Source organism: Dromiciops gliroides, chromosome 2 (genome assembly GCF_019393635.1).
Source record: "Dromiciops gliroides isolate mDroGli1 chromosome 2, mDroGli1.pri, whole genome shotgun sequence".
In the NCBI taxonomy this organism is placed as follows: domain Eukaryota; kingdom Metazoa; phylum Chordata; class Mammalia; order Microbiotheria; family Microbiotheriidae; genus Dromiciops; species Dromiciops gliroides.
This window is the reverse complement of record NC_057862.1, coordinates 8,474,536-8,500,000: the sequence shown is the minus strand read 5'-3', so window position 1 is coordinate 8,500,000 and position 25,465 is coordinate 8,474,536. Positions and strand designations below refer to the sequence as shown.

At 45.6% G+C, this 25,465-nt stretch overlaps 1 protein-coding gene across 2 annotated transcripts in view; it reads left to right on the top strand.

Annotated features, from left to right (window-relative positions):
- DOCK1 (dedicator of cytokinesis 1) overlaps positions 1-25,465 on the top strand; it is a 586,118-nt gene that overhangs the window by 451,489 nt on the left and 109,164 nt on the right. For both annotated transcript variants that reach the window (XM_043984307.1, XM_043984306.1), the window contains exons 31-32: positions 2,142-2,242; positions 16,281-16,339. In XM_043984307.1, coding sequence (XP_043840242.1) covers positions 2,142-2,242; positions 16,281-16,339 — 160 coding nt within the window. The remainder of the gene's footprint in view (positions 1-2,141; positions 2,243-16,280; positions 16,340-25,465) is intronic.

Genomic DNA, 25,465 nt, shown 5'->3' with positions numbered 1-25,465 from the left:
TTCTGTTTTTTTGTTTTGTTTTGTTTAATATTAAGCACCTCTGATCACTTTGGAAGGGGAAAGGGGGGTAGAGACAGCCTCTAGGCATTGGACCAGGAACTTAAGATTCCTTAGTTTTAGAGCCTCCTTGCAATGCCTTGGCTACTAGGATCATTAGGTAGGATTGCCTCACTCCTCTCACCATCCCTGCCCTTGTCTCAAAAGTCTGTATTTTCTGTGACCTGAAATCACACTTTTCATGTCCCCTCAAGTCCTCTAAATATTACCTAATGACCATCAGCATCCTGGGCAGTTAAAAACGGAGAAACACAAATCTCTTTCTCAATGTCTTCCGTTGAGAGGTTCATCATTCCTCACTGCAGAAACTCTCATCAGCTTTAGAGTCAAGAGGAAAATAACAAGAAGTAGATGTCAAAGCCGTCTGCACCCAGAGAGTGGGGAGGGAAGGAGGAAAGGCAGGTTCCTGGGGAGCTGAGCAGAACCCTCTCTCCCAGCACATGCTGCCTCCGACTGTTTCTTGACCAGCGTCAAGAAAGAAATCCTCCCTTGGGGACGTCAAGGCCGCTTTGATCCTCAGATTGACCTTCAGGCTTCAGCGAAATGCCTGGCTCCCAGGATGCCTGCTCATGTCTTTTCAGGACACAGACTGTCCCAGGCTATCCTTTCTTGGGCTATCCCAAGCTGTCTTTCCTAGGGAGCAGGCTATTCTGAGCTATTCTTTCTAAGAAAGGGGCTTTTCTAGAATTCCTCTACAAATGTATTCAGCAGCTGCCCATGACTCGTGAGTGGCCCTGGCCTACTCGAGGAGCTAACTTGAGGGCCTAGAGACAAGAGAAAGATTTTCTCCCCTCTCAATCAGAAAGGTGAGCAGAGGGAAGAGTACCAAAACTGGGGAAAGGGTGAGGAAGAGGACTTTTTAAGACAAACATTCTCCCTCCTCCACATGTTGTTCTGTAGAAGGCTTGAAGGAAGTCCCTTTCCTGAGCTTGTCATAGGTTCAGGCTCAGTGTTTGAGCTATGTGAGGCCACAGGCAAAGGCTTTCTGAGGAAACGGCAGCTGCTGGCTCGCCTGAACCGCCCGCCTTGAGGTCCTCAGGTGTTGAAAGGAAGCCAGTGATAGGGACGGATCCGAATGACTTTGCTCTGTGGTCCCGGAGCAGAGGTGAGCCCTAAAAAGAAATCTTACTTTTGTGCAGCAGTGGGTACAGTGAGACCACGATTCTGTGACCACGGCCTCCTTCCACATGATCCCTTCCACATAGGAGCCGTGTGAGGCTTCCAGTCTTGAAAAGATGGCGGCATTGGTCTGTTCTCCATTTTTCCTATCAGATGTGACTGTATCTGATATCTACATACATTGCTTTAGTGTTTACAAAAGGCTTTCTGTTCAGCCATCATTTTAGAGCTGAAAGGGACCTCCAAAGACATCAGGAACAGTCTCTTTGGTTTTTTGTTTTGTTTTGTTTTGTTTTGTTTTTTAGTGAGGCAATTGGGGTTAAGTGACTTGCCCAGGGTCACACAGCTAGTAAGTGTTAAGTGTCTGAGGCCGGATTTGAATTCAGGTCCTCCTTGACTCCAGGGCCAGTGCTCTATCCACTGCGCCACCTAGCTGCCCCAGTCTCTTTGTTTTACAAATGAGGACACTGTGTCCCAGTGAGAGAAGGGACTGGAGAGGTCACATGGTAAGGGATAGGGCTCAGTTCTGAGCACACAGCACTGACTCAGACCCATCACCCCGTGTTTCTTCCTTCCATTATTGCGATCCATGCTCATAGTATACCTGTATGGGAAGCAATACCAACACCGTTATTCAGTCCATTCCACCATGGATGAAACGCTGTGCCCATGTTACAGATGGAAGCTCAGGTTGAGGTTAAGCAATTTTTCCATGGTCACACAGTGACTGCCAAGAGGATTTGAACTCAGCTCTCCCCTGGCTCTTTCACTGAATCAAATTCACTCACTCTCTCTCTCAGGAGGGAATTCTGTGAAAGGACAGATTTATATAATTGTTGTGAGCATTCATCCATACTTCAGAGGAGGGCACTGGGAAGAACGGATATATATTTTTTTATTTCTCTGTGTTTTTGTTCTCCATTGCATGCCCAACAATATGACCTTTGTCCTCTTTTGGATTTCAGCTCTGGAACAATTACTTCCACCTGGCTGTGGCATTTCTTACTCAAGAATCTTTACAACTGGAGAATTTTTCAAGTGCAAAGAGAGCCAAAATCCTCAACAAGTAAGTGCGAGTCCTCCTAAGAAATCTGTGAGGGGCAGCTAGGAGGCTCAGTGAATAGAGTACTGGCCCTGGCATTGAGAAGACCCAAGTTCAAATCTCACCTCAGACACTGGGCAAGTCATTTCACTCCAGTTGTCTTGATGTATATCTTGCCACTGGAACCAGATGGCTCTTGTGAGAAAATAATTATTAATAATGAATTTCTTGGGGACCCAGAGACCCAGTTTCAATCTCCCCCCCCAACCCTCCCCCACAGACACACACTTCAGAGGGTTCAATTGTTAGGAGGAAGTTTTAATCCTGTTCAGGGAGAGCCCAGAGAATGGAGTTTGATTCTTTGGTCTAACTAAGTGGAACTGATGGGATTATACCACACCTAAAGACTTGACTTCATCCTTTGTCCAGGGTCCCTCCCATTAGGTCATTATATCATGATGTCATTGTATAGCTCACTTTCATATGGACCTCTCTCAAGTCATGTCAAGCAAGGGGATTGAATGATTCTAGCCAATCAGCTTTGATCTGTGTGTAAAGAAGATAAAAGCTGAGACCACTTGAAGGTCCCGCTTCTTAGCATTCTCAGCTTCCTGGACCCGCTGCAGATTGGTGAGCACTCTCCACTTAGAACAGGGTAGGTTGGTAGGCTACATGCTTTCTTAGAGACAAAATGGCACCGGGGCTTTCCTCCTCCTTGTGTTAAATGGCGCACAGTCAATACTTTACTAACATTGAATATTAATTAATAATAAATCCTTACTGCCTAAACAGGTGCAATGGTAATTATTATATGAGTAGCCATCCATGTTAGCCACAGTAATTTTAAAAAGCACAGCTGAACCCCAAGAATTTAGAAAACACTCTGGAGGAGTGAGGCTGGTGACCTTGCACAGCCCTCCCTCACTTAAATCCAATTCACCTCAAGTCATGACATCACCCCATGTCACGGTCCTCTTCCAGAGCAAGGGACAAAGAACAGAAACTCTGAGCCTGAGCCTCAATCAGCAAGCACCTCCTAAGGGCTCTCAACCAGTTGGGGACACATGTAGATATCACTGTGCTTGGGGGTTGGGAGGGAGCATATATTCCTTCTCTTGAATCAAGATTCAGGATTACAAGAATCATCATTGTTGGCTCCCAGGCAATGCATTTAAGGAGTATGTATGGACAAAATTAGACTTCAAAGGGATAATTAATTTTCCTGTGAATTATTGTGATATCAGCCTACAATGATGCCTCCATTGCTTACTCTTCAAACTCTGCTTGCAGAGTCTGTTTAGAGAACAGTTCCAGGAGTGACTAGAGGAATGAAAATGAAAACCGTGCAAGAAGCAGCTCAGCTCAGATTAAACGTACAAATCTGTATCAGCTATGGACACTCAGACATGAAATGTTCTTCTCTCACCTGGGTAGAAAGGCGACAGACCATAGGGGTAGAATGCTGCACATGACGGCAGACGTGCTTACCCTCTCAACTGGTCTTACTTAGCTTTATTTTAATCATTTTTAACATCTTTTGTTTATGCATCACCTGCATTTCTCAAAGTCTCTCCTCCTTTCCTCCCCCAGAGTGTCATTCCCCGTGAGAAGCAATTTTCAAAGAAAAAGTCAACTGAGCCAAAAAGACAAAACTAACCAGCACATTGGGAAAAGCCTGACACTGTATACAGTGCTTCACACCCATAGTCCTCCACTTATGTGAAGAACTAGTCCTTAGTATTTTGCTTTGTCAGTCCTGCCAGGTACAGTGTTGTGACCACTGGGCGGATTCCTTCCTGGCTATATCAGTTCATACAGATCTTCACAGGTTTCTTTGGGTTCCTCATATTCATCATGTCTTAGATCCCAGTAAGATTTCTTGGCATTCATGCACCTCAGCATGTTTTAGCCATCCCCAAATCAATGGGTAGAAATCTACTTTATTTCCAGTTCTTTGCTGCTGCTAAAAGTAGTTTTAATTCTTGCAAAGAAGTGTCAAGGGATGGGGGGGGGGGAGCACTCCAGAAATGACCTTTCTTTGTTCTCATCAGGGATTCTGGAGTGATTATCCTATCACCATCTCTAGAGTGTCCCTAGGAGTTGTTCATCAAATACATCTAGAAGTGTTGGACTAAGAGGTTCTGGTTCCAATGCCTGCCTTTTTTCCGTGTATTTGTGTGGCCTTGGCCAATGCACTCAACTTCTCTGGGTCTCAGTTTGCTCATCTATAAGATGAGGGGGTTGGTCGACCTGGCCCCAATGTCTCTTCCATCTCTAGATTCATTTTAGACACTAAATTGTTCAGGTCTTATCACATATTATGGTTGCTGCTATGTAAATGAGGTCAGTGTAGCCCAGAAAGCTGGTATAGACATTCTAGCATTATATCTGCTGGATTGGGATTGCCCTATTTTTTATGGGGATCTCTCTGGCCAAGGGTTTCTTCTGACTGGTCCAGAATCTGCCATAGTCTTGACTGTGCACCTGAGATCTGAACACGTTACAGGAACTGAAGGCGGGCAGGAGACATGACAAAGAACTCGCTGGATGAGTGCTGCGTTCACAACTCCAGTATCCAAGGATATCCAGTGGAATCCTGTTTGTGCCTCTCAGCATCAGGATGTTCAGGAAACATGCTTTCCTGGAGAATCTTCCTTCTCACAGAATTCCTGAAGAAATGGACCACTGAACATTTCTAAAGTGTTTTAGCTCTTCTTCTCAACACTCCTCCAGCACCGAGATCTAGGGGTGTTCCAGTCCACCAGGCTGCAGCACTCCCCCAAGGTCTGAGGCCAGGAGGTGATGACATTCCAGGAAGTTTGTCACCCTTGCATATATGAGGTGGGTCTTCTCCCCACTGGACATTTTACTGTGTCCAGTGGCATAAGTAAAAGACACCTGGAGTACCGCCTTAGGGCTGTAGTCGAATGTCAGAAGACACCAAGGGAGAGCCCCACGATCTGGGAGGATCCTCTTTGTGGACAAGGGTCCCATGGGTTGGGCCAGCCTGGCTCTCAGGGAGCTCTGATGGAGGCCCCACATCCATGGCATCACATCATCAAAACATTCAGGTGGGAATAACTCAGCATAGCAGGAACATCTCCTTCATTCGAAGAAATTGTCTTGTAAGCCTGCCCTTTGAGACCAACCACAACTCAAAAATTACACACTTCACTGATCTTCATTTTCACACATTTATTCTTAAATAACTGCCCCAATGGGACACATATGGTATAGTAGTAGAGTCCTGGAGGAAACATGTGTTCGAGTTCTGCCTACAGTGCTTATCATGTGTGTGACCATGGACATGTCACTTAGAGTTTGTGGCCCTTTGTCAACTCTCTAAGAATATAAGTTACATAAGCATCTGAGCAGAGTGTTCCCACCTGGTGAGTCCCTCCCCACATCTGAACCCCACAGGTTCTGTGTCTGTGAAAAATAAGGATTTGAGGCCCATCTGGCTTGCTGTGATATGTGTAGTGATGTGATATGTGGGTGTTCTCTGAGCCCTTACAGTGATTTAGAACTGGTGTGATCTTGGAGTGGGAAGGCAGACTTGAGTCTCACCCAGGTGTTCTCCCTGGTACTCTAAGGAACAGGTAAGGACTCAGAGCTGAAGAGCAGCAGCAGCTGTGGGGAGACTCTTCCCAGCCCTTCCAGGACTTCACTAGCTGAGCCAAACATAATTGAGAGCACTTGAGCAAAAGGCAGAAGGAGAAAATGAAAGGAGGACTGAGCTGCAACAGAAAAGGGAAAGACTGAGCAGGGATCTCAAGCCCCCATGGACATCCCTAAACAGAAGATTCAGGCAGAAGCTCTTGGTCATGCTCAACATATCAGGAACCATGAGAAGCTCCTCCCAAAATCTCATCTTTCCCTCACTTCCCATCCCCACCCTCATCCGGTAACGTGCACTGTAATATACTCTGCTTCCATCTTTTACCTAGACATTGGTAGACATTTCCCACTTGGCCACTTTCCTGGACTCCAGAACTCATCCTGCAAGATGAAACCAACCCTGAACTTCACCCCCTCCTCAGCACTGCCTTCCTCTGAGTGGAAAGGTAGAAAGTGGGGGACCAAAAAACTCACCTCGTCATTTCCTGCCTGGCTATGTTGCTGACCCCATGATCTCCAGAAACTCATCATTCTTCAAGATGAAATAAGCAATGAACCTCTCACTTCCTCAGATCATTTCCCATCCTAGCTATAGGTAACCAGCCACCCCCTCCCCTCTACTCCCCTTACTTCAATGGGGATGAACCAGGCCTCAAGGTCAGCTACCACGCTGAGGGTAAATGATTGAATGTGAAAAGGCTAGAAGCCAAGACTAAAGTGGAGGGAGTATTGGTTTTTGTTTGCAGATGATTGTGCACTCAATGCAGCCTCTGAGGTTGAGATACAACAAAGTTTGGGTCAATTCTCTGCTGCTTGTGCTCATTTTGGCCTAACAATTGATACCAAAAAACCACAGTTGTTCCACCAGCTCCCACCACACCATCCATACTTGCAGCCAGCAGTTACAGCAAATGGAGAAGTTTTTTATTTTGCACCAAGTAGAGTAAGGCCAAGGGTTAACTACAGATAAACAAAAATTTAAATTATGACAGAGTCAGACTTCTATCTGAATATTAAGAATTTTCCTAACTGGGGGCTCTGAGCTATTATAATTGTATTAATAACTTTTCTTTTGATATTAACTCCATAAAATAAAGGACAACATGAACATGAATCAGTGAGGCAGTAGATTGCCCCTAGGCTAAAAAGGGAGCTCATGATCACTAGAGACTAGTTGATTAAATCTCTGGAAAGAAAGTGGGTAGAAGGGAGAAGGTGGTGAGCTTCTTTTCTATTTATATTCCCTGAGTTTAGCACAATGCTTTGCACTGTGTTTAATAAATATTTCATTCATTCAGAAAGTCACACCCCAATCTTCCCCCATTCCCCAATAGAAAAGGGAGCAGAAGAAATTAAGTACTCAACAGACCACTCCACACTCCAGAGTGACCCTCAATGTTATTATATATAGAGAGAATCTCAGTGGAATGAATCAGGGGTGTGTGTGTGTAATATACAACTTGTGCAACTTCTCCCAACCTACATTTCCTTTCCTCAGATGTAGTCCTAGATTCAAAAAAATGTTATTGCCAGAAGGGATCCTCCATTGTATCCATTCCGGGCTGAGAATAGACACTCTCCAAGTGACAGGAAGTAGAAACCTGTCTTTCTAACTCTAAGGTCTGCACTTTTACATTTCCTGAGGGAAGAAGGGGAAATAAAGTGTTTTGTTTTCTAAAGCCCTTTTTCTGGGCCAGTATCTGCATTTGAATGAAAATAAAGTATCAGTCCTGTTGTCCACTCCGGACTTTATTAAATCAGATATGCATCATGTCAGCCACAATTTGAAAATAATTTTTACAGATTAACCATAATATTAATGATTCATAAGTAACTATAAATTTATAGAACAGAAAATCCTCACTAAGCATATTCGTTGTTATGGATTTTGAAGAGGTGGCTGCTGTTTAGAGGGCTTGCAGATGCTGGCGGCAATGATTACCCCACAGAGTGTAAGAGGGTGTCAATATGTTCTCCTAGTGGTGGTAATCGGTAGGCTTCGTAGTTTAGGAAATTGGCTCCTGAGCGTTGGGTAGCACTTGAGCACATGGAAGAAAAAACTCAAATCTAGCTTCTGTTGCTTCCTACCTTAGGGAGCAACAGCAACAGCAATAATAATACATATATTTTTAAAAAATCACTTTTCTAGCTTTTTAAGATTTGCAAAGGGGTCAGCTAGGTGGCACAGGGGCTAGAGTGCTGGACCTGGAATCAGGAGGAGAGCCTCCTTTGGAAATGAGTGTGATGTAACAATGGAAGAGGCCAATTAATTTTTTAAAAAATGAACATTGAAGAAAGTATTTGAGTAGCTTAGATCCATTAATAGTATTAATAGAAATCCATCTCTCTCCAATATTCAGAGAGAGGAAGCTCATTTGCACACCCACGAACACTTCTGGTTATTCTGTGGGGAGCACTGGTTTCCCACCTTTCCATCCGGCCCCCAAGACCTTTCACAACACAACCCATTTATGCTGTTTTAACCCGAAAAGCCAAATCAAAGATGTTGCTCCCACTGTAATAACTTGGGCATCTCTTCCATGAGAGGGCTGCAGTCCCCCTCCCCTGCCCCCCCCCCAACCAGCAGGTGAGTTAAATAATAGAGATGAGAAAGCCAATAACAGAGTCTGTCCCTGGCTCTCCAGGTTGCTGAGACTGGAGAAGAGGATTTCCTGGCAGAGTCCAGGCCCAGAGAGGACGTGTGCCCTATTGAATGCTTGCCTCTCCCTGATCTCAGGCTTCTCTGAGCTCAAAGAAATCAAGTGCGGTATATAATACTGATCGAGTGGTTGGGAGCAGCATGTTGGCCTTAGAAACGAGGAAGATCTGGGTTCAAATTCTTCCTCTGATACTTAATAGCCAATCAAACCCACTTGAGCTCTTTGAACCTGTTCCCTAATCTGTGAGTAGAGGGTATTAATAGCATCTAATAATAGTATCTTCCTCTCTGGGTTATCCTGAGAATCTAATGAGATAATTTCTGTATGTAAAGCTCTGTGTGAACCTTAAAAAGTGTGTTACTATTTATTTGTACAACCAGGCACAGAAAACCAGCTTCCCCAAAAGTCCTTTGAGTCAAAAGCAGATAGCTGCCGAGGTCTTGGACTTCCTGAGAACACAGGATCCTTTGCACTGAAAGACCAGTTGTCACCGTAAGGTCTTGGGGCTTGAGGCAGGGCCATTCTCTTGGGATCACAGCCTGTACCATCTCAGATGCTGGGAAGTAAACACCCTCATTTATGCTATTTATGTTGCTCAGAATGTTTCTCCCTTGAAACACATCTTCATCCATTTATCTAAGGAAAGCTCAAGTGGAGTGCTTGTGTGCCCATTAATCAACAGTACTTGGTTGACTACCTGCTAGGAGCCAGTCACCATACTGGGCACCAGGATGGCAAAGTCACAAGCCATACCTCCCCTGCCTTCAAAGAGTCACCGTAGTCAATGATCAATGAACTGTGTACAAATATAGGTGCATTCATGGTGTGCGTTGTGTTTTTTTTAATCAATTGCTATTGTACCAGTTTTGGCAGTAAGCATTTATGATTTGTTAATATTATAGACCAGTAAGGGATTGACAGCATGTCTCCCTAACTTCCCATGGCCTCAGGCCATCAGACCTATGCTGTCCTAAGAGGGAGGGCCAAGCCAAGAGCATGTCCTGAGAGAGCTCATGCCCTTGTCCAAGAGTTTTTATCCCCTTTTGATAGAGGTGGGTCATAATACATTGATCAGAGAATCATCCAATTCCATTGGTTGATATGACTTGAGGGTGGTCTACATTAAAATGAACTCTACAGATGACATCAGGGAAAAGAATGCAAAAGACTGTCACTCAAGTCACTCAAGACAAAGTCCATTATTTAGGTGTGGTCTGAATTCCTTCACTGAGCTAGAAAAAAGAGTCTATCTCCATTTCTTTTGTTCCCTCGGTTTTATCCCAGGCAAAATTTGCTGAACTGGGGGGCCACTTCCTCCCCAGGCCCAATCCCTACCCTACCAGTCCTAACCCTCTGGCAAAACTGCCTCCCTGGCCCCTGCCCCAGGGTACAGGCCCCTTGGATAACCAGGTCCCACTAGCTGTGAGTACCCTGCGCTTATGGGGAATGCTCCAACCCTGTGGGTGCATCAGTGTATTCAGGGTCAGGCCTTAGGCAGGGTTTCATCCCTAACAGCGTTAGGGCTGAGAACAGAAAACCTTCCTCTGAGCCTCCTCTTCCAGATGGATTGCCTGCTTTGTGAATTTCTCCTGCTTTGTCAATACCCCTGCTTTGTCAATATCCCCTGCTGGCAGAGTGGAGGGGCCCAAGCCCAGGTGCCAGGGCTGTTCTGCATGGGGTAGGCAGTAGTGAGGCACACATGCAATTAGGCCTTGCTGTGCCCATAAACTCGAGCTCCTTGGCATGTCGCTCTCAGAAAGATCCGTTTTGTGGCACTGTGCTTCCTGGATTCATGGTTTTGCCCATTTTCTTCCATGTGGCTAGAATATACTCCCTCAGTTTTCTCATCTCCAGGCTCCTGTCCTGACTCTCTGGACTTTCTCCATCATTCCGCCCGTGTCCCCCTCTCCCCCTGTGTATGTGTTGTCCTTTCCATTGGAAGGTAAGCTCTTTGAGGGCAGTGGCTTCTTTGTTTCTCCTGGCATCAGCACAGGAATGGGTAGATGGGAAGCACCGGATAGATGCTTATTGCTTGACTCATCTCTGCCCAGTAGAACAGTCTCTGTAAGGCACAGCTCTGGGCCGCCACCTCCATCAGGCCTTTTCTGATCCCCCCGCCCCCACCCTCACCCCACAATGGTCGGTGCTTTCTTCTTGAAATCAGTTCATATAACTTTGTATCTATTTATTGTATTTTCCTCATGGAATGTAAGCTCTCTGAAGGCAGAGATTTTTATTTGTGCACCGTGTGCGTATCAGGTGTTTGTTTTTTATACTGTTCCAAGTCAGTGTCTTTGTATCCTGCATATAGAGTAATGCAGGCCTGCAGCACCATCATAATGTACCCCTGACCCCTCTTTGCTAGGTAGTAGAAACCCTCTATGAGAAGTGAGGCCTAGCGTGGCAATTGTTAATATTTATTTCTCTTTTTTAAAGTTACTCCCATCAGTCCAACCTCTCCATTGGCAGGGGTGCATTGTGGCGTGATCAGAAAGCTAGTTCTATGTTTTCCTCCATCTTTCACCCAAGGATTTTTCTAATCTCTTCTAAAATTCATAGGCTCCTCCCCCCTCTCCCTTTCCCTTCTCCTTCTATCTTCTCCCTTCCCAGATCTAACAGCCTTAAATTCTAAGTCTGGAGCATCAGCCCAGAGAGTATGTATTCTGAAAAGTCTCATTTTCTTCAGGAAGAGCTTATAAAGTATTCAGAGAAACCTCTCTGGAGTTCAGGCACCAGACCCGACTTCTTCGGGGATGGCTCACAAACACGTGTGGATTTTTCAAAGCCATTTCCTTATTAAAACTAGAGAAAAGATGAGATTCTTCTGCCAGGGAGATAAAACCATCTCCTACCCCTTCTAACACCTTCTTTCTTCCCTCACCTAGGAGCTTCGGTCTACAGCTTCTTTGTTTTACTCAACTATTAAAATATCATTTTTGATACTGACAGGCTTTGCCGTGCTGGCTTTGGGATTGCTCTTCCAAAGAGGAATATTTGCAAGAGCTGAGAGCACATGTTGAATTTAAGGCCAGTATAGCATTTCCTACCTATAGTTGGCCAAGATGCTATACTTAGAGTGGTCCACGACCTCTAATCAATTGGAAAACCAGTATATAGGCTGATAGACTAGCCCCTTAACAGAAGGTAAATTCCTTGAAGGCAGGGACATTGTCTTCTTGCCCCAGCCTAGCCAAGTAATTGGTACATTGTCAGTTCTGGAGCAATGTTGGCTAATTGATGGATAATCAGTTTTCAGTACCAGGATCCTGCTCAGGGTCAGGGCCTACACAAAGAAGAAGAAAAGAATTCATTTTTGCTTGAATTGATGAATAATATTAATGTTAAAATATATAATATGAATACCTCATGTGAATGGAATTTGTCTCACAACTCCCCTGCAAGGTAGGCAGCACCCACACTTTTATCTCCTCTTAACTGTATGAGGCTCAGGAATGTTAAGGGACCATCTCAGATTCATATAGTGAATAACCAGCTGAACTAGGCTTTTAATTCAGATCTTCAGACTAAGGGAAGACATGAGGAAAATACTTTTCACATTTTTAAGGGAAGAGAAGTTAGACTTTAAGACGTTTTAACACAAATGAAAACCTTTCTTTACTGCTAAGACAGGATTCTCGGTGTTATTGGGCCGGCACAAGTGACTCTGACTCCTTGCACCAAAGAGGACATTAGTCCCCTGTCAGCCTCTGCCCTGGAATGACATAAACTGCACCTAAGGCACTTGGAAGATGAAAGCAGCAGGCGTGGTGCTGTATCGCCACTGATTTTTCTGGGGGCCAATCCTAGGGATCGCAGTGGCTGATCCAAGCCTAGTGTGAGGGTGGCTGCGCCGTCTGCCGGCATGCCGACCCAGAATGGAGACAACCCCAGGGAGAGAAGCAGCCGATGTTTTTGTTTTCCCTCAGTCAATTCATAATGGATGCCTGACCCCTGAACCTTTAGCTGATCCAACCATTTCAGGACAGAGTTTCTGGTTCTGAGATTCTAATGAGCTAGTCATAGACAACCAGGCAAATTATAGTGCTGGCCCAGTGTGGAGCACAAGGAGGGAGAGGGTCTCTCTTGCTGCTTCCGTTTGGGGGCCATGCTCATGCAGGCCTGCGACTCTGACAAAACACATCCCAGTGTAGCAGATTCTCTCAAACAGCAGGACTGCCTGCATTCTCTCTGATCAATCCTGGGACGCCTGGAGCATTTGCCCATGGGAGATACTGAGTTCATTCCTTGGATAAAGATTGGGGATCATCGTATACACTTGTTGATCTGTGTGTACTTCTAAGTAAGTCCTCATTTGAACCCCTGATTTTTGGTATTTTCAGGGAACTACCTTAACCTCTCTGTTACAGTTTTCTTTCTGTACAGTAAGCTGACAAATTTCACTATAAGGTACTATGCCAGTGCCTTCAGAATTGGTCGACTGAACTCATTCATTCATTCACTAAGCATTTACTAAGTATGAACTGTGTGCCAGGGACTGTGCCAGGAGGTAGAGAAACAAAGTCCAAAAATGAAACTGTCCTTGTCTTCAGACTTGACATTTTATTAGGAGAAGCAACGTTAAATACAATGCATATTCAAAATAGAAACGACATAATCTCTGAGGCAAGGGGCTAGTTATTGCAGGGGTAGGGGGTAAGGACTGGTTTCCTGATGGAGAAAGATACATGAATTGAGACCTGGAGGAGGCTAGGTATCCTACAAGGTAGAAGTGAGAAGCGAATTCACTCCAGGCACGGGGAGCAGGTTGTGCCAAGCTTAGAGATGGATGAGGAGATGCTGTCTATGAGGAAGAGCAAGTGCTCCAGCAGTGTAGCATAGATAAATAGTAAACCTGGAAAGGCGGCAGGCGGCCAGATTGTTAAAGTTGACATTTGATCTCATGGATGGTGGGGAGCCATGGGAGAGTCTTGAGCAATGGCTTTAGGAATACTGGTTTGACATTGTAGGGTTTAGAAAGGGAAGATCTGGATACAGGGAAACCAATGAGGAGGCTGCCACAGTAGCCCCCTTGGGATCTCTTCACTTCAGTGATGATGCCCCCTTGGGATCACCGATTCCTAAGCAAGGTGAACTCCCCACAACTTTGATGTTGAACTAAAACCCTTCCATCTTGATTAGGCAGCATCACCCTGGAGATGAAGAGTTAGATCCAGATTCAATTTTGATGCTGCAGACTTATCTTTGAAGCAAAGATACCATTTCTAAGATATATAGGCAACTAATTCAAATTTGAGTAAGAGCCATTCCCTAATTGTTAAATGGTCAAAGGATACAAATAGGTGTCAGAGGAAGAAATCCAAGCTAGCGACAGCCATTTCACAAAATGTTCAAAAGCACTAATAATTAGAGGAATGTCCATTAAAACAACTCTGATTTTCTACTTTATTCCCATCAAATCAATTAATATGACTAAAAAGTAGACAATGACAAATGCTGGCAGGGATGTGGAAAAATAGGCGCTCTTGTTGGTGGAGCTGTTCTGGCCATTCTGGAAAGCAAATTGGATCTTCAGTTCAAAAGCTATTAAACTGTGCCTACTCTTCGACCTAATGATGTCAGTACTAGGTCTATACCCCAACAAGATGAAAAGAAACTATATGTATGAACATTTATAGCAGCTCTTTTTGTGGTGGCAAAGAATCAGAAAAGGGGATGCCTGCCAATTGGGGAATGGATGAACAAGTTACAGTATATAAATGTGATTAAATACTGTTGTCCTTTAAGAAATGATGACGGGAATGGCTTCAGAGAAACTTGGAAAAACTTGTATGAACTGATAAATAGAGAAGTGAGTAGAACCAGGATATCAACTTTGAAAGAGGACCTCACAGCAAGCAACTATGATTCCAGAGGACTCAAGATGAAACACGCTACCTACTGACTGATAGAAAGAGCACTGACAGAGACATTTTATTTCTGGGCATGGAAAATATGGGAATTTATTTGTAATAGGAATTATGTTCTTTCTTTCCCAGTGGGGTAGGGGAAGTAGATGAGAGAGTGAGAATGTGCATCTGACAATAAAATAATATTGAATTAAGAAAAATCATTTTGTGAGTATCTTGAGGGCAGGGTTTCTTTATGCCATCCTTTGTATGTTCACCACTTAGCACAGTGCCTGGCACAGAACTGGCACTTACTAATTTGTTGACTTGCCAATTTGGGCAAAAGGCTCCCATAGAAGGAAGGCATATTATTACACTGTTGCAGCTATGAATGGGTCTGATCTTTGTGGAACCAATGTGGGATTATTCAAAAAGAGTTACTGTTCATATCTTTTGACTCTGTGACCTCACAATTGCTCATCCAACCAGAAAGAAAGCCCTCATATACACAAAACTATCCATATCAGCTCTTTAGAGGTAGCAAAGAGCTGGAAATAAAAGTAGGTGCCCATCCCCTGAGGAATAGCTGAACATCACGGTACATGAATGTGATGGAACATTTTGCTGCCAAAGAAATAAGAGCAATGAAGAATTCAGAAAAAACGTTCAAAAAATTTGTATGATCTGATACAGAGTGAAATAATCAGCAGAGTAAGAACAATATACACAGTGACAACAACCATGAAAACAACAAGAACATCAAAAGGAAGTCAGCCTCTGCCTAATTGGAATAACCATTCTTGGTTCTGGGGATAGATAACACAACATATTTCCCTCCCTTTGGTAGAGAGGTGAAAGAATCCTGGAAAGTTGCATAAGGTGTCAGATGAGGTCACTCGATCAATTGTTTTTGTTTAACTCAACTCTGAAGGGAGGCAAGGAGGGGGATCACGATTAGAAATAACTATGATGATAAAACTCAAGATGCCAATAATGCTCATTTTTAAAAAATGCTTCCATTGGCCTCAACCACTGGAGAGACTCCCAGACAAGGGCTCTTTGGTGTCTCCTGGACACCCAGATGGGCTGCCCTCAAATGGGAGAAAGACTCAGCCTGGCTCTTTGGATGCCAGGATAAGGAAGTAAACAGGTTCTTTGGCACAGCTGCTGAGAGACAGTGGTATAGGAAAATTTTTGCAAATTATTATTTTTAATATAATCAGGGTTTTGTTTCCTGAGGCAGCAAGGTGGAGGTGGGGAGAACAGAGCCTCTCACATGCTAATAAAGGTTTAGCTTCTGAAGCATCAAATTCTGTTTACTTGTGAAACAAATGCTTCTCCCTTCCCACTGGGAGGAGAATTAGTATTCATCTACCTTGATCCACAAAACCCCCAGAATTATTGGGTGTTGCCAGTGGGTATTCAAGGCTTCCCCTGCCCAGCCTGGGCTGGAGCCCTTCTGGGATGGGCTCAGTGCCTCTGGGGTCTCATTTTTGTCCACTGGTGTGCTATTGTGTCAGGATAAATTGGGGGCTTCCGGAGGAGAAGGTGAAGTAGGGAAAGCTTAAGGCACAGTCTCCCTGTTCACAGCATGGGCAGAATATATCCACACCCCCTCCACCCCTAGGCTGTCAGGATGTAATGGGCTCCTTCCGCGGACACAGGGGACCAAAAGATTTCATTTCTCTCAGCATCCACCCCCACATCCCCAGTGGAAAGTGAGCCCATGATGTAGTTGGTAGAGAACGTAAGCAGATAGTCCCTGGGCTGGGTGAGTCTCTCTCCAATGTCTCCCACCCCCGCCCCCTGCCCTTCTTTTAGGCCAGGAAAAACCCAATGGAGGCAGGCCCTCTGATGGAAACAGAGTGTGCTTTCCATCTCCAAAACCACATGTGCCCTGCATATGATTCAGCTCTTCTCTTTATCTCCTTCTTCCAGGTACGGTGACATGAGGAGGCAGATTGGCTTTGAAATCAGGGACATGTGGTACAACCTAGGTGAGTAGCTCTGACTCCTAAGGGCCTGTCTGTGCCTGCCAGTGTCTGTCTAGTCTTGGATGCTACCAGGTGGTTGTTGACTGAATGGATGAATGATGAACGAATGCACTGAGTAAACAAATCTATCAAGGATGGTATTTTTCATGAAGCTAAAAGGTTGGACATGGTGGCCTCCAAGCTCTTTCTCAGTTCTAGCTTGAAGATGCCACGACCTCTCCAGAATCCTGCCCTTGGACTCGTCAGGCTGCCAAGTACCGGGAGGGCTGTTCTGTGGCTCCTCAGTCCAATGATTGAGGCAAAAGTCTAATTGTGTTTCAGGGATGAACTTCTTTATTCCCCTCCTCTATAAAATGAGGATAATCACACCGGAGCCCCTGCCTCACAGCCTCATAGACTCCAGAATGTGGTGTTCTCATTCTGAGCTTTGACAAGTCAGATATCTCGTTGACGTGGGCACTGCCCCCAGCCGTGTCCTTGTAGCCTGGGTGAAGGGGGGACCCCTCCAGGCTTTTCCAGGGCCCTTGTTCCAGGGCCCTTCTTTCTCTAGCTTGATCTATATCTTCCCCAATAAGATGTAATTATTTGGGATCTAATCTTTAAAAGAAATAAATGCCCAAGTCCAAAGGCCACCCCTTCTTACAGTATTTCCTCTCTCCACTCACCATCAATTCCAGCGTGACTCCAAAGCCCTTCCCACCATCTTCCTTTAATCTTTGGCCACGCTTCTAATCTCAGACCCTGGACCAGTTAATCCTCAGTAGGCAAGTTCTCAGTCCAGACTACGGTGGGATCTCAGCTCTTTGTCGCAGACATCCAGCTTAATCACACAGACGGCTTCATTGACCTTTTCATCCCCAGTGCTTTACAAAGACTTCATTCTTTCCCTCCTGTGTCCTGAAATGAATCAGAAAGTAAAGCAGACAGCGCACACTATGCAGAGTCTAAGCAGCCTCCCTGCTCCCTCCTGGAGGCCGCTAGGGGGCGCCACAGTGCACAGAGCCCTGAAGTCAGGAAGACCTGAGTTCAAATGCAGCCCTGGGCAAACCCCTTACCTCCGTGTGCTTCAGGTGCCTCAACATTGAAAGGGGGCTACCTACCTCTGAGGGTCGTAGTGAGATCAAATGTGATCATAATTGCAAAGTGCTTAGCACAGTGCCTGGCACAAAGTTGATGCCTTATAATTACTTATTTCCTCCCTCCCTGTCCACCATGATTTGGGGCTTTGGGATGGTGACGATAGCTTTCTGCCAGTGTCTGTAGGCTATCACAGTAAAAGCAGGATTAAACTCATCGTGTTTGGCCTCAGAGGACAAAACCTGAACCAATGAGAGGAAATTGCAAGGGGGGAGACTTTCTAACAATCACAAGAGGGATTGGACAGGCTCTTGTAGGCTCCTGAGCCACCCCTTGTCAGGGATAATGAGGAAAAGAGGCAGACTCTTGGTCAGGCTTGTGTTACAACTAATGTCCTCTCTGGGCTGTCTTCCAGATCCACCATTTTGGGATTCTATATGTGGAGACCACATCTAAAATCATTCTGCAAATTCAGAGCATTCTCAACTGATAGAAATGAAAGGGGACATTAAAATGACCTAGTCCAGGCACCTTATTTTCACCAAAGGCTGATGTTAGACTGTTAGCTGGTTAAGAATAAAAATCAGCTTCCCCATCTTCCAACGAAGTGGCTGGTGACATAAACCATGTTCCTTCACATTTGATCAATGGGAGCACGTTTTCTGCAGCTCTTCTCTGTCTCATCTTGTAGTTTTAGTCAACTGGGTATTGTTGTAGTAAGAGCTGACATGTGTAGAGCCCATTAAGGTTTGCCAAACAATTCACATCTATTATCTTGGTCGATCCTCACAGCACCCTGAAAGGTAAGGGTGGGAAGCATTATTAGTGCTTTTTTACAGACCAGGAAACTGAGGTACAAATTGTTAAGTGACTTGGGAATCATAATGAAACAACAGTCGTCATAGGGGAGTCAGTGATGTCCAATAGTTGTCTCTTCTCTCTTCCCTACATGCTTTTAATCAAGCACATTCTGTTACATTGAGCCTTTCTTTTTTCTTTATTTTTCTTTTTTTCTTTTCTCTTTCTTCCTTTCTGACTTCCTTTTCCTCTCTTCCTTCCTGCTTCCCTCCCTACCCCCCCCCTTTCCATTTAATCCAGTGACCCTGGCATCTTGGCTGTTCTACAAACAACATGCTCCATCTTTCAGCACTGAACATTTTCTCTGGTTGTCCTAGAAGCCCCAGAAGTGAATTTGGGCAAAAGCGTGAGGTGGGCTTTTTGGTGATGAGTCTGTGTGATCTCTTGAGAGGAGGGATTGTTTCATTTTTGTCTGTCCATCTCTAGTGCCTTGCACAGTATCTGGCCCACAGGACGTGACTAACAAGTGGTTGTTAGCACTAGATTTTCTGCACCCTGCTATCCAGGGGTTTATCAGTCTCTGGGCTTCAGTACAAATAAAGGCCATCACTGGATCCTTGGGAGCCTGATGGATGTGGCCTTCTGACTGGCTCATGGGAGTGCTAAGTGTGTCAGAGGCGTGCTAAGGTGGTGTGAACACTAGTGATGCTGTCAGAAGACTCTTCCATTTCTGGCTCACCTGTGAACCACCGTTAACCCTGTCTGGACTCCCTTTCATCAGCTAGACCTGAGAAGAGAGGATCCCTTTTCTCTTTGCAGCTCTGTGCCTCCATGGTTTGTTTGATGAATGATCAGTCATCTTCTCTACAACCTCCTAGTATGAGGGAGAGGCCCATTAATGTGTAATTTTGTTTTATCTCCTTCCTCCTTAGTGGGCTTAAATCAGCATTTGTTCACTTGCCTCCAGGGGCAATTGATAAAGCCAGCTAGGCAGGCCCTCTCCCAGAAAGGGACCAGACATCTTTGCCCCAGCCCCTGGAGGCCAGGCCGAGCCTTTGTATGACACCCAGCAGGATTACTGTGCCTCACCGTGTGACCAAGGGTTTGTGGCTACTCACATTTGCTCTGGCAGACTGGCACTTGGGCACCAGAGCCTCAGCAGGCCTTCCCTCCTCCACAGCTCAACAGAGCTCTCAGTTTGTTCTGTCTGACTTCCTGGCTGCTCCGAGCAGTGCTGGAGCAGTGATTCCCAGCCTCCTTTGCTGGTGCTGCCTGGCTAATGTCAGTAGTTACCCCACCCCTTTTCTTCAGAGGGTGCATTGACCTTGTTTTAAAATGAACAAAAATGAGCATCCTGAGAATTTCCCAATCATTGAAGGGCGCTTTTTTTTTTTTTTTTGGTATAACTAAGGATGCCACTGTGTGGTTAAAGTGAGAAAAAGAGGCAGGGTGTGAGATTGGAATCCAAAACCAACATCAGCAGCCACTCAAGAAAATACCATGAGCACCATTAGTGTAGGTCCAACGCCCACCCCCCACCCCCTAGAGAAAGTAAATGAGAGGGTGGTTCCAAACACTTCCATGTTTTAGTGGATCCTTGGGAAAGGGAAGGGCACTGGGGGGTGGGGGTGGTCAGGAGGTCAAATCCCACCATTGGTGCCAGTCATACCCATTCTCCCTGGGTCACAGTGGCAGCCTACTGGAGATGTTTCTTCCCGGAGTGTGCTTGACAGCCTTGAACAATGGATTACAATCTGTCCTGGTCACCCTTCCAGAACTTCCTTGTCACTTGTCCAGGCTTCAAGGACTCAGCATCACTGCTGTATCAAGTTAGGGATTGGTGTCAGACGTTAGTTGCAGGGATTCGGCAGAGGGGTCTATCTATGTAGCCTCATGGAACTTGATTCAGGTTTCCTGTTGTGACTCCCTCAGGCTTTTCTATATCTCATCACCAAAATCAGAAGGTGGAATGTTTCTCAGAGCACTTGACTCTCTTAACATTACCTATGACTCTTCCAAATTAGGATGACATCAAGAGCTCAAGACTTCTGATTCGTCACCGAAAGGGTGTCACTGAAATGACAGAGTTCTCTTTTCTTCTTCATTTCTAATCTGAACATAGTGACCAAGGAAGAAGACCCTGGAATGCTAACTTGGGCACTGAGGGGAGCAGAGAATCACAGCTGCCACCTTGATATTTCTAAAACACTGATCTGGCCCATGGCTCTTCTCTCCTCAAAAGTCGTCAGTGACTCCCTGTCTCCTCCAGGATCACATGCAAAATTGCAGAGGAATCGCTCCCTTCCTCGATGAGTGGCCAGGGGCCACCCATCCCATGGGGCCTTTCCAGGGCCTCCCAGTTGTTAATTCCCTTTTCTTCTCCAAATTCCTCCATATCTGCTTTGTATTTTTTCACTTCTGTCCACATTTTGATGGGGAGATAATGCCTAGTTCCTTTTTGTCCCTGTCTTTTCAGCACCTAGCCCTGAAAGGCTTGCTCAAAAGGAAGTGTTGGACTGAATTATGATCAGAAGGAAAGGATTGGGCAGCTAGATGGCACAGTGGATAGAGCACCGGCCCTGGAGTCAGGAGTACCTGAGTTCAAATCGGGCCTTAGACACTTAATACTTAACTAGCTATGTGGCCCTGGGCAAGTCACTTAACCCCAATTGCCTCACTAAAAAAAAAACAAAAAAGGAAAGGATTATCTGGCTCATAGAAAGTTCAAAAATTCAGGAATCCCACTTAGGTCCTGACAGAGGGGGAAAAGAAATACCATCACCGTTGGGTTTCATGGAATTATAAAAACTCTCCATTTTCAGTGTTAAAAATAAATGAGTGGGGGTGGGGCAGCTAGGTGGCACAGTGGATAAGGCACCAGCCCTGGATTTAGGAGGACCTGAGTTCAAATCTGAGCTCAGACACTTGACCTTACTAGCTATGTGACCCTGGGCAAGTCACTTAACCCTCATTGCCCCACAAAACAAATAAATGAATGATCAATAAATGAATGAATGAATAAATAAATAAATAAATTCGTGAATGTGAGCAGCTGGTTAGCAGCCCCCCCCCAACTCCCCCATGGGCCTTGGAGAAGAAGGAAGAGCAGATCTCATCAGTTGAGAGGAAACCTAAGGAGGCCCACCCAAGTAAGCTTCCCAGGCCTCACTCCGGAGCTTCTGCCTGACTCCTGAAACCACTGCAGACGCTGTCTCTAGAAATTTATGGCCCTGCATCTCCATTCCACAGATGAACACAGCCTGTTTTCCCCCTAAAGTGCACATTTTTTTAATGGACTTTGGTTGGGGGACATATTGGTAAAAGGATCCAGTCGGCAGAGCCCAGAAAATGAAAGTAGAAGGCTGATATATGGATCATCTTATAGGCTGGTCACCGCCTCTCCCTAGCGCAGAACCCCCAGCCAGCTGCTAGAGGGACTCTTTGAGGAGGGGGCATCTGTGACATAAGCCTCTCGGGAGAAGCCAGACCATCCCCCTCCCCTAGGCCAAGCATCCCACAGCGGGTGCCTCAAGGTTCTGCTGACTTGTAATGGAGGACAAATGCCTTGGCACCAGGGAGAGAGTATGGTTTTCCCCCTTCTGGGCTTGTCACATTTTGAGTCTAAAAGGGAGAATCAAAGGCAACCACTGTCCTGAAATTAAAAATAAAATGTTTTTATTTACCCAGCTCTGCGGTTTCTTATCAAAGCAGCGCCTGATCTGCAGCCAGCAGGAGAGCAGCTCACCCAGAAGCCGCCTCAATTTACATTTTGTTCATTCCTGCCTGGGGGAGCCAATGAAATAGACTGGATCAGGCCATAAGAAATCCAGGATCATAAAGATCCTGATCCACAGAGTTATTGAAAAAACGGGAGGCCAGGGGGTCCTTCCAGAAGAGGAACTCAATTCTGTCTATTCCAATGTGCATTAATTAAGCACCTACTATATGCCCAGCTAGGGAGGAGGAGGAGGAGGGGAGTTTACAAGTCCTTTCCTCCAGGCGTTCAGATTGTGGGGACCCGGGGGACAGCTGCTCTAACTGTACATGAATAAAAACTCCCTCTCCATCAGCCCCAACAGGGCGTCCTGCACGGAGTTGGGTTTTCACTACATCTGAAGGATCCTCTTCTACCCAGGGATCCTTGGGAACTTTTCCGGACTTGGGTCTCTGTAACTTGGCGCCCTCCGGGGCCACGTGGAGCAAGGCTCTTCCCTCTCTCAGGAGGGAGCCCTCCAGGCGGTGCTCCCTTCCCCCAACATCATCTTCTCTTCCCCAAGTCCCTCAGTGTCTTTGGGGCTCAGTTTGTTCATCTGTAAAATTAGGGGAATGGGACTGATAACCTTCTCAGGTCCCTCCCAGCTCTCTAGATCTCTGGTGTTAAATAGCAAAGTCATTTGAAGAGAAAGAGTGTCCTTCCCACTGGGGTGGGGGAGGATCGCAAAGGTGGGGACCCTCAAAATCAGAAGCCTAAGGGTGATGGGGGAAGCAGGGGAGACAACCTGATTTATGTGGCTCTGAAGCCTATGCAGTGGGAATTCGCTTACAGGGTATGTGCCTTGGTGCTTCCTGACTGTGGGGGCATCTGGATTAACTTGATGTCTCTTCCAACCCTGATCAGGGCTACTTGAGTAGGGAGGGTGAGCCAAACCCTAAGCAATGCTGCTCATTTAGACACTGGCCACTGTGGCCACCCAGAAGGTCAGTTTATGGCTAGGGGACAAGGCTTTTATTTGAAGAATGCTTATGAGTTTCCGTCAGTCTGGGGATAAGAATTGGCAGGAAGTAGGTAGCACCCAAAGCCTAGGGGCATCTGATCTCTTAGCACCAACAGGCTCCCTTGGCTCTTCAGAAGTGAACCCTCCCCTTGTCTGTAGAAGTCATTTTGGTCCTTGGTGATTCCAGCTGAGCTCATGAATAGTATTAGAAGGGAAGCAGGCAAAAAAAAAAAGAGGGGGAGCAGGCTCCCTCAGTGCACATTTCCAAGACCCCAGTCCTCCAGGGTGATTTCCTCAGCCTTCTCTCTTGCCCCCAAAGTGTCCACCTCATCTCATCCTGGGAAACCTCAGAGTTTCCTCTAAAGCACAACTCTAGCAGGGTCACCACCTTCTCTGCCTATGATAGGAGGGGTAAGGATGCAGTCCCCCACCCCAACCTCCAGACTGCCTTGTTCCTGCCTCCTCTGGCTCTCTGAGCTCAGAACAATAAAACCTCTTTGCAGCAGATGTACCTCGTGGCATCCCGGACAGAGCAGCTGATGAATAACTGTCACTCTCACCCCTTCCCCGAAACATTGGCTGTGACACCTCTGAAGCAGCCTCCCGGAAAAGTGTCACCAGCGGGCCTGAGCAGGGTGGTGGTGTTCTCAAAAGAAAGCTTTGCAGAAATGTGAAGTACCAAGGAGGGGGCAACTCGGTGGGCATGAGTCTGGTCACGTCTCAGATTGGCCTTAGAGAAAATATGAATGATTTCTAAAAAGTCGCAAATAGGATTTCAGGTCTAGTCAGGCTTCTTCTACTGAGGGTTACACTTTTACATTTTCACCTGTGGAAAAATGAAGCCATCTAAATGTGGTCCCTGAGACGCAGCTCAGAGATAATGAGATTTAGCAGGCACTTTGGGGTTTGGGAATGGCCACGTTTGTATTCCTGATTATCTCCGTAGAATTCATTATTACCTGAAGGATAAATAATAATAAAGAAAAATAAGTCCTTCACTTTTGTCATGCTCTCTTTGGTTTCAGCATCCAAAGATTATTGATGGTCCCCTAACTACCTGCGTTAATCAAAGAATATCCAAAATAATTCATTTTAACAATTGTATTTGTTACATTTCATTTTTTTATAAATTGAAAAAGATATAAAATGGATTTTTTTTTTAAATTCTTTAGCTAAGAAAGTCCTTTCCCAACTGTTGCCGTAGGGTTTGAAGAGAAAAAGAAGCGAGCCAGACTTTCTCAAAAATGGTCTTCTTTCCCCATAGGAAGCTCTCTTCTCTGCTTCCAGGGGTCATATTCTGGACTACTTCAGCAGATTCAGGGGCGCAGCCAATCTTTGTCTAGCCAATGAAGAGTTGCCCTCCAGCGCCCTCAAGGGAAAGCATCACACATGTGTGATCTGACATTTTCTGGGGTTACATGAACTTGGCCTGGGGGTAGATTAACTGATCAGAGATGTAATGACCAGCTTTCCCCTTCATTCCCCCCTCTCAACATCCTTAGGGTTTCTCAGAAACACTGACTTAGTTCTAGAATTTAGAGATCACCTTATCCAGGGGGCCTTAATCCTGGGGATCCATGAACTTGTTTTAAAAATGTTGTGATCACCATATTTCAATAGAATTGGCTTCCTTTGTCATCCTATTACTTTATTTTTTCCTGCTCTAAGAAGGGGACCATGAGCTTAATCAGACTGACAAAGGGGTCCGAGACACAAAAGGGGGAAAGATCCACCCCCTCCCATTGTACACAGGAATAAAACTAAGGCCCAGCAGGCTAAGTCATGTGCCCAAGGTCACGCAGTCAGGAGGAATCAGACGTGGTATTTGAACCCAGGTCCTGTGACTGCAGTCAGTGCCCTTTTCCTGGGCTCCAAAAACCAAGAAATGCCGAGTTGAGATCATGTGAATGAATCTCACCTGCTGGCCTGGACGCAGAGGAAGGCAGACATGCTTTGCTTGCTTCGGGGACCTTGGCGTGAAGTAGTCCTAACTGCAGAATGGCATCTTTCAAAATATGCCGGAAAACAGTTTGCAGCATTTAGAAAGGGAAGAAGCAGGTGACTCCTCATTGTTGCTCAGGGTTGCATAGGGTCGTATGAGAGGGAGGACAAGAATTTATTAAGCACCTACTGTGTACCAAGCACGATGCTAAGTGTTTTACAAAGATGATTTTATTAGATACTCACAACAACCCTGGGAGGTAGGTGCTTTTATCAGACGCATTTTACAGATAAGGAAACTGAGTCAAACAGGGCTAAGTGACTTACCTAGGGTCACACAGCTAGTATCTGAGGCTGAATTTGAATTCAGGTCTTCCTTACTCCCAGGTGAGCTCTCTGTTTTCCCAGGCTACCCCTTGATCAAGATCCCTTGGGTTCCAATCCCAGGGCTGATGTTTACCATGTAGGTCCCTGGGTTTAACACAGTTTTGTTGGCCTTAGTTGCTAAGGTCTAGAAAGGTTACAGTCCACCCATTTCGAGGAGGGAGTTCCCCCTTCTGACGAAGCCACAGACCCGTTGGCCGAGGGTTTTCCTCCC